General features: G+C 37.2%; 1 protein-coding gene and 1 long non-coding RNA gene across 5 annotated transcripts; one reads left to right on the top strand and one right to left on the bottom strand.

The window, feature by feature from the left end:
- The first annotated feature begins 6 nt into the window (after window positions 1–6).
- On the top strand, window positions 7–2,324 carry LOC104807674. 4 transcript variants are annotated; one of them, XR_770836.1, is made up of 7 exons: window positions 7–344; window positions 819–907; window positions 993–1,090; window positions 1,186–1,269; window positions 1,527–1,609; window positions 1,675–1,766; window positions 2,019–2,324. It is a non-coding gene; the product is annotated as an uncharacterized LOC104807674 (long non-coding RNA). The 4 variants fall into 4 exon arrangements; XR_770837.1 differs by having other exon boundaries at window positions 2,016–2,324; XR_770835.1 differs by lacking the exon at window positions 2,019–2,324 and having other exon boundaries at window positions 1,675–2,009.
- A 2,461-nt stretch (window positions 2,325–4,785) lies between these two features.
- LOC104807672 (cyclin-D2-1-like) lies at window positions 4,786–7,244 on the bottom strand. Its single transcript, XM_010533055.2, has 6 exons — window positions 6,773–7,244; window positions 6,256–6,342; window positions 6,058–6,156; window positions 5,758–5,953; window positions 5,526–5,653; window positions 4,786–5,303 (listed from the first exon to the last, which is right to left on the bottom strand). Exons 1-6 carry the CDS (start codon window positions 7,079–7,081, stop codon window positions 5,076–5,078), a joined length of 1,047 nt encoding a protein of 348 aa, XP_010531357.1. The 5' UTR covers window positions 7,082–7,244; the 3' UTR covers window positions 4,786–5,075.
- Window positions 7,245–8,369: the final 1,125 nt, after the last annotated feature.

Here is an 8,369-nt window from a genome sequence, read left to right as displayed (position 1 = left end):
TAGGGAAAGGCAGAGGAGTGAACAGAGCGGAAGATCCAATCCTTTTCGTTCTCTTTGTCGGAATCTCTCTTTCCCATGTAATCTCTTTCTCCGGCGATTTGTTCCTTCGCCTCCGTCGCTCCCAAGGGATCCGTTATCCTGAGGTCTACTGGGCTCGGGATAACGCGATCGCCGGCGAATTTCGGGCGGATCCGGCGTGGCGTGGCTGTAGCAGCAGACGAAGATGGCGGCGGTCGATTTAAGAGATCCGGAGTGGAATTTTAAGTGCCGGAGAGATTTCGAGCTGCGATTCAACATCCCTCACATCACCGACGTGTTCTCAGATGCGGAGACGATTCCTTGAGGTGAATGATTTTTCGGAATTTTGCTTTCATACTTATCGATTCGTTTCTGCCAAGTTCTGGGTTTCCGAAGTTTGAGATTCGATCACTCTCAGTGTTTGTGTTGAGTTGAAGAGTTTTTTACCAAAAGAAAAAAGTTGAAGAGTTGGACTGTTAAGGTCAAAGGCAGACGAAAGGTCGATTTTCTCAAGCAGATCTCTCTCTCTCTATAGATTTCTGCGGAAATCAAAGTACTTGGGAACAATAAAGTTGAGTTTTTTCAAATGAATTTGAGTGTGGATAGATTGGGTCGAGCAGTGGTAATTATTGCTGTTCTTGTCCCTAGTTTGTATGCATCTTTCCAGCACTGTTCTGTCAGGCTCGATGATCTTTTGGTTGGTTTGTGTGTGTTGATGCCTTGATGGATTGTCTGTCGTTCTGATTTAGAACATGAGATGCAGTGCATTGCCATGTAATCTGTCCTGGAAAATTGATTAGGGTTCACCGAATAAAATGTACTTCCGACCTCAACAAAGTGAAGGCAACAATCATCACCTTTACCGGGCTTTGCCCTCGTCATGAGGCATGTGAGTTCATCCATCATGCTTTCTTACTGTTTCCCTTTTTTTCAACTTTGTAAAATTTGTTATGCATAGGCACTTCTGTTTGCAGATTGCCATCGCTCCCTGAGATAATACGGTGTGAAAAATGTTGTGGGATCCCTTTTGATTATGGTGGCTTTTCTGATAAGGATTTGGCTGAAAATGCCGGTAAGTCTGCCACTTTCATTCTCTTCTTAAGAACAACGATGCACATCTTGAGTCTTGACGACCTTAATACCTTAACCATCGTTGTCCTGCTTCAGCTATGGAGGGAAGTGTTACAAAAAATATTCATCTTTCTGGTGGAAGCCTGCTAGGAGTTTGCTGGAATCGTTGATAGCCTGCAGGTATCATTTTGCTCTTCGGGTTTGACACTGCCTTGGAAGAAGCTCAGCTCGCTTACATTCTTTGGTTTTCTCGGTCGACATTGTTGTGACAAAGTTCTTGAATTCATTTCATGGTGAATTTAGTTGTCCAAATTGGCCCGTTTGCCCTGGTTTTTCAACTTTGGCTCGCTATAGGAGCTTCTTAAACCCGTCTATTTTTCTTTTTTTGCTTTACATTAAACTGATATTTGTTTTTGTTTTATGTGGTGTTGGAATAGGCTCACAGTGCTTATCATGGCATCATTGCCATGAAAGCATATCCTTATCAAGTGGTGATATCGGTGTGCACATTCAGCAAGAGGTTAGCCTGTGATTTCTTCATCAATACATATTTCAAAATTGCAATCTTATAACCCTTTTTCACAGCCACATGTCAAGTATATAGACCCGCCGACATATATGATTCTTGAGCAAATGCTTCAGACCGTATCCTCGGCATTGTGTTGGGACAAAACGCTGTAAGTCTCATTCTCCATCTCTTGTTTATATTTGCAAGTAATCCTTTAGTTTTACTTAGTTACTCGCTTCCCCTTCTACCTTAAGAGGAGTAGTTGCATGACTAAAGCTTTTTGCACTTTCCATTACAACTTCGCTTCAATGGTTTGAACTTTAAACCCTTTTTTCCCTGTCCCGAATTCTGGTTACCCGATTATGAATATCGATGTTACGATATTTACAATACTACCCTTATATTCCTTACCCGACAGCAGCCGCTGTGGCATATCGACGAAGCCTTCTTCGATCCAATCTATAGTTGTTGGAAATTCTACCAAGAGTCACTGTGGAGAGAAATCAAGAAAAATGAACAAAGGCTCATCAATCACAGAGGAATTGCAGGGAACATCCCATAAAATTTAACCATTGGTTACTTCACTTATTTCCACTAGGGTTTTTTGCTTCAACGGCTATATTCTAGCTTGACCATGTTTTATCTATTTGACTTCATTACCTTGCACTCGTCATATAGTATATAATTTTCTTTTTTCTGCTAGTGTGGGGAATTCCAACTACGAACCCGCGATACATGGGAGATAAATCGGTCGTAATTGACGAACGATAGGTGAGGGTAAAGAGTCGAACTCTCAATTATCACGCTCTTTAACAAACAATGCATATGGGATTTTCTGTTGTATAATTTTACCAAGTTACCCTTTAAAATTCAACTATTATCTTCCTACGATATGTAGAGCATGCAGTGGGATATATTTTTTACAAAACATCCCATGTTACTCACCAAGTTGTGTTGTTGGTTATTCTGCTTTACTCTACAGGTGCAGACCGAAATTCAGACACTGAGATCATCTTTTAGTACAATGTCTTTGCACCTTATTATATATATAGCCCGGAGATGGTGTCTTTGTTCATATGTACTATTCGCACGTCATTTTATTTCCTTGGGTTTTTTTTTATAAATAAAATTTTATAATCTATTTTTAAAAAAATAGGAAAAAGAGGAATATTAAAAGAAAATAAAAGGACACTGAATTCCTTGTACAAATTCCACAACTCCGAACCAAAATTAACTGCACGACAACAACCCCACCTTTTACCCATCTCCCCACCCCACTTTTCCAACCATTTAATATATATATATATATATATATATATATATGTTCGAACTCGTGAATAGAAGTATAAACTATATATTGGATTACATGTCTTGATCATCCCTAGCATAATCTAAATCTAATATTGTATAGGTTTTCCATCACTTGGCTTCGTTCAACGATTCTCGGTCCAAAAGTTTTTTCGTAATATGTAACGAAATACGACGAATTATTTGCATTTTATGTAAAAGAACGCGATAAATTTAATGTACCACTTTATATGATAAAAGAAAGTATGGATTCGAACACAACACAAATCCTCCAAGAAAAGGGAACAAAAGGTCGGACCATATATCAGATTACGAACTTTGTTCCTCGAGGGTGCATGTGATTTTTGCATCACTATGCATAAAAATACCCCATAATACTTAACTAAGGTAGATTCTCTTTTTTGTATGCACCCTTTTGTCTCGAGGGCAAATACAATTAACAAAGAGTGAAAAATCATATATATATATATATATATATATATATAGAGAGAGAGAGAGAGAGAGAGAGAGAGAGGCCTAACAAAGCTCTGAGAGAGTTGCAGAGAGAGTAAAAGCTTAAGGTCCCCCAACTTCTTTACTTTTATTTCTCTAACATCCGCTGTTGCGCCATCACCATGCAATGCATCATGCATGCTCTTGATGTAAAAGGAGATGGTCCGCATATTATTCGAAATCGATGCTCTGAGAGATCGGCACATTTGGATCTTTAAAACCACGTAATTAAGTAACCGTAATTATTGTAATAACGACAAAACCAATTTGCACAACTCTGTTTCTCGTGATTTGTCTAATACTATTTTTTTACATCTTTGTCATTTGCGGTTTCGAGACAGTTGTCTGCCTCACCACATCCGCATAAGATAATAAAATGCAAACAAGGACCCCCAAACGGTCGATTATTAAGAATCATCCCATAACGCTAATTTCAGTCAATCTATCATTATTTTACTCTGTCCAAAGGCTGCTCCTCTTTCGCATTGTTTTATATAATATATATTGAGAGTGACAAATAAGAGACTCCAAAAATAAAAAAACAAAGGGAATATTTTGCTTTTATTTTTCATTTTTCAATTTTTTTTTACCTTTTTTTTTTAATCATTTTTGTAATTTGCTTAAGAGTTTAATGCATAAATTTGATTATTTTAGGGACGCACGTCTCTTTTGTTTATGAATATTGAAGCCTAATTTTAGACTCGAATTGAAACAAAGCAATCGGAAATTAACCGAATCGTACGGGATTACAGTACATTGTTTCAGGTAATTTAAAATAATGGGAGATCTTCGTGCTATTTATTTAATCTGCAAACAGAACATTAGAAATATAAAAAAGGTAGGTTTATGAAAAGTAATCAGAATAATTAAATAAATCGAAGGAGATTTTGTTAAAAAAATTTAAAAAAAAATTGAGGAAATTAGGGTATAAAATAATAATAAAGGTAACGGAACAACACAGTGGATTCCCAAGGTTTTTGTTGTGGTCAGATTTTTTTTTTCTCTTACAAAATGGGAGAGGGAGGGACGTTGACCGGCCCCACAGTCAAAACAGTGGGTCCCACCGGGCCCACTATGACTTCCTTCTCCAATCCCCAAAAATGCATGCCTTCATAACCCCATCTCCCCACTCTTGACCTCTTATTCCCCCATTTTGATTTCAAAAAAAAATTCACAGAATTAATTACTTGGGGAAATTTTTTAAAAGAAAACTGTAAAGAATTGTTTCAAGAAATGATTCTTTCCTTTTTTCTGAATCGGATCATACAAAAATTGAAGTGTCACAGAGAGCATTTATGATGAGCATATCAAATTATAATACTGAGACCTGTAAATATTGCATAATTTTAAATTCACTCTTTGAATATAGAGTTGGATTTATGGTGATGTGATGAAATAAATAGCAAATGTTTTTATTATTAGTTTTGTTTTACATCTCCTTCGTGTTGCCTTTGATCCTCTTCAATGACCAAGTTGTTCTTATTCACCCCTCCTGCAAAACAGCCCTTCTCTCTCTCTCTTTCACAAAACTCTCATTTCAATCAAATTTTCTGATTGAACATTGAGGAGTTGAAAACTTTTAAAAAAGAAGAATTTAAGGAAAATAAAGGAACCCCAAATGTTTTTTTTTTTGGAGCAGAGATGTGAAGCAATGTATGAACTCTCCCCTCTTCACTCTTTACTGTTTTCTTCTCTTGTGGGCGATGTTGTTGATGTCTGGACTACAACAGTGTGAAGAGTTTGAACATGACTCGACAGTTCTATCGTCACTCTTGTAGCTCAAGCATGTTGCTTCCAACACCCCAATGGGGCTCTCTGGCACTGCCACTGTCATCAATGGCACTGCCAATGCAGCTCCCCTTCTGTTCTTCTCTGTCACCATTCTTAAACATTTCGCAACTCTCTCCTGCCAAAAAACAAATCCAATCAAAGACAGACCCCCAAATCAAATTTCCACCCGTTTGATCTTGAATGAGTGAAAGTTTTGATTTCTCATCAAGGTTTCCTGATCAGCTGAAACAGTTTTCGTTCACTTCAGCACATTATTCATGCCAGAAGTTCCCATTAGTGAGCTTCCGAAGCTAAAGTTCCAGGCTTTGTGCATAATGGAAGCAGTTGAAAATGATACCTGTTTCACATGTGATAGACTACAAATTGCCTTCTCGTTCTCAATAACTTCCATTTCTCCTGAAATTGAGATGGCTACTGCAGTGGCCGCAGCTATCTCAGAAGGCCGGTAGTCTAAGAATTCGATTCCTGCATTCAATTTTCAACAGCAACCCTTTAATCCTCCAAGACGGAGAACGTTAATCACAGGTTGGGAAAGAAAGTTACACGTTTTGATGATAGAAAAGGTGCACCTCTAGCTGTGTTTAATATGAGTTCTGAGGATCTAGAGATTGAATTCTCGGATGGGTGATCAGTTGTTTTGCTCAAGAAATAATCTATGAAGGAGAATGGAGTTAGAACTTTCAATCTCCAATTCAATGTGTTCAGTACCAAAAGTTCCATCCTTTGTAGAGTCTTAGCCTCGAACAAAAACTTGGGATCCCCAACCTGTTCGAGACATTGAAAACATTTCAACATTAGTGCTCTAAAACAACTGGAATCTATCATTCTTGATGAGTTGAGAACCACATCAAGAAAGAATGGTTTTGAACCTGTAGATCAATAGACTGAGGCATGTCGGTTTCGTCCATTTTGGCTGCCAATGATAAGCAAGACACGGCAAGCAATTGGACAGCCCAAGCCTTGTCTTTCTATACAATAGCAAAACATCATCAGCATTGTCTCTGATTCAGACCAATTCGGTCAAGCTGTGGGAAGATAACCATAGTGGCTGAATTGCTGTAACTTACTGGCAACTCATAGGAGGACAAGAACCGATCCAAGTAGTTCATGGACAGGCATACGCACTGGGGACCAAAATGGTAATGATCACAGGCCTGTTCACAAAAGAACAAGATTGTGAGATAGAAGGATGAAACTAGATAATATTCATGAAAATAAATCAAATAAAGCATTAAAGACAGACCCATCTGCTCCAAGTTAACAAAACAGCAATCTATCATGAGAATGGAAACATATCCATCTCATACAAATAGATTCGATCCATTTAAGCAACCAATGCACAAATCTAAAGCTTTGGACATCATTCCAATCGTTGAAAGTTATCACAGTCACTAACAGCCATTTGCCAAACCCAGAAAATTTCCCATAGAAGTATCTTTCAACCCAACATCATTACTCAAATGGGACAAAACAGATTCGAGTTTGGAATCAGTGACAGTGATTAGCATCTGCAGTTTGAACACCACTCCAAATGGGTAAACTTTTAGTCAGAAGATCAAATAAAAAAGCAAGCAGAAATCCAACCTTCCAAATCCAATCCAGAGCTTCGTTTCTAACACACAACTCGAAATCTCCAGCACGCAATCTCTTAAGGTAATCATTTCCGGGCAAAAAATCGGTCTCTCTCTCCAACATCTCTCTGATTCTGTCCTCGCCCAGCAACGATGGAAAACCCATCAACGGAATTGATCCGCGTCCGTCGAAGTTATCATCTTTACTCAATAGTTTACGGTTATAATCAATCTCATTAACAAATCCGCCGCCATCAATGTCATCGGCGTCGTCATTGAGCCATGTCTCGCAGGTTTCCCCACAGGCAAGATTCTCCGCCATGGATTTTCTCTTCTGGTCTCTTACTATTGGGTCTCAGGAGTCATCAGGATGAGAGATTTCGGGGGAAGAGGTTCTGTCTCTCGGAGATTTGTTTTTCATGGCATGAGAGAGAGAGAGAGAGAGAGAGAGAGAGAGAGAGAGAGAGAGAGAGGCTGATGCAGTAGACGTGGTGGTGGGTGGGGTGTGTTTTAGGGTAGAGGGGAGAGGAGGGTCCAAAGGGAAGGGCTGGGATACACAGAATCTACAGTACAAGAGAATTCCAATGGGACCATTAAAGAAATGTAATTAACTTTGGTTAATTGAGTTAAATGTACATATGTTAATTCTGATTTCGCATTCAAATCTTATTAAATTTTGGTTCACCATTTAAACTTATTGACATCTATGGAAAGCACATTGTTAAAGTATTTTTTTTTAAATCATTCCTAATTAGTATTCATTCAATGCCATGGAGTTATAGACTTTGGATACAGGTGACCATTTCGGTTATTAACCAAATAACCGAACCGAACCAAACTAAATAAGAGTTCGATTCGGTTATTTGCTTAATAACCGAACGGTTGAAAAAGTTGAATAACCGTTCGGGTTCGGTTCGGTTCGGTTAATAACTGAATAACTGCGGTTAACCGAACGGTTATTGAATTTTTTTAATATTTTAATTTTTATCCTCATTATTATTAGTATTATTTTTTTTATATTCCACTTTTAACCTTATATATTTTACCCAATAAACCATAAAATGTAATGTTTTAAATTTTTATCCTAATTATTGAAGTTTTTAGATTTTTTTTATAATTTTATTAGAAGATTAATCATTTTGTACATTTATTTGGATAGATATTTTGAAATTTATGTAGGATTAATAAAGTTTTTTTCAAAATATATCATAACCGAACCTTCCACTTTTAACCTTATATATTTTACCCAATAAACCATAAAATGTAATGTTTTAAATTTTTATCCTAATTATTGAAGTTTTTAGATTTTTTTTATAATTTTATTAGAAGATTAATCATTTTGTACATTTATTTGGATAGATATTTTGAAATTTATGTAGGATTAATAAAGTTTTTTTCAAAATATATCATAACCGAACCAAACCGATCTAAAACCGAACCGAAGAAACCGGAAAATATAGACGTTTGGTTATAATTTTATTATACAAAAACCGAACCGAACCGAATCGAAACCGAACTGAACCGAACCGATTAAATCTATATAACCGTTTGGGTATGATTTTTTTATAACCGAAATAACCGAACCCAAAATAACCGAACCGAAATCCGAA

Source organism: Tarenaya hassleriana, unplaced genomic scaffold (genome assembly GCF_000463585.1).
Source record: "Tarenaya hassleriana unplaced genomic scaffold, ASM46358v1 Cleome13, whole genome shotgun sequence".
Taxonomy (NCBI): Eukaryota; Viridiplantae; Streptophyta; class Magnoliopsida; order Brassicales; family Cleomaceae; genus Tarenaya; species Tarenaya hassleriana.
The sequence above is the reverse complement of the archived record's forward strand: the minus strand, read 5'-3'. Positions and strand labels throughout refer to the sequence as shown.

Bases quoted from the DNA above. Each gene is read 5' to 3' on its own strand.
- LOC104807672 (XM_010533055.2), bottom strand. From the start codon at position 7,081: ATGGCGGAGAATCTTGCCTGTGGGGAAACCTGCGAGACATGGCTCAAT. The intron at 6,157-6,255 runs GTAAGTTACAGC...GCTATTGTATAG, and splicing joins TGTCCTCCTATGAGTTGCCA to AAAGACAAGGCTTGGGCTGT. The intron at 5,304-5,525 runs GTATCATTTTCA...GTTTTTTGGCAG, and splicing joins GTCTATCACATGTGAAACAG to GAGAGAGTTGCGAAATGTTT.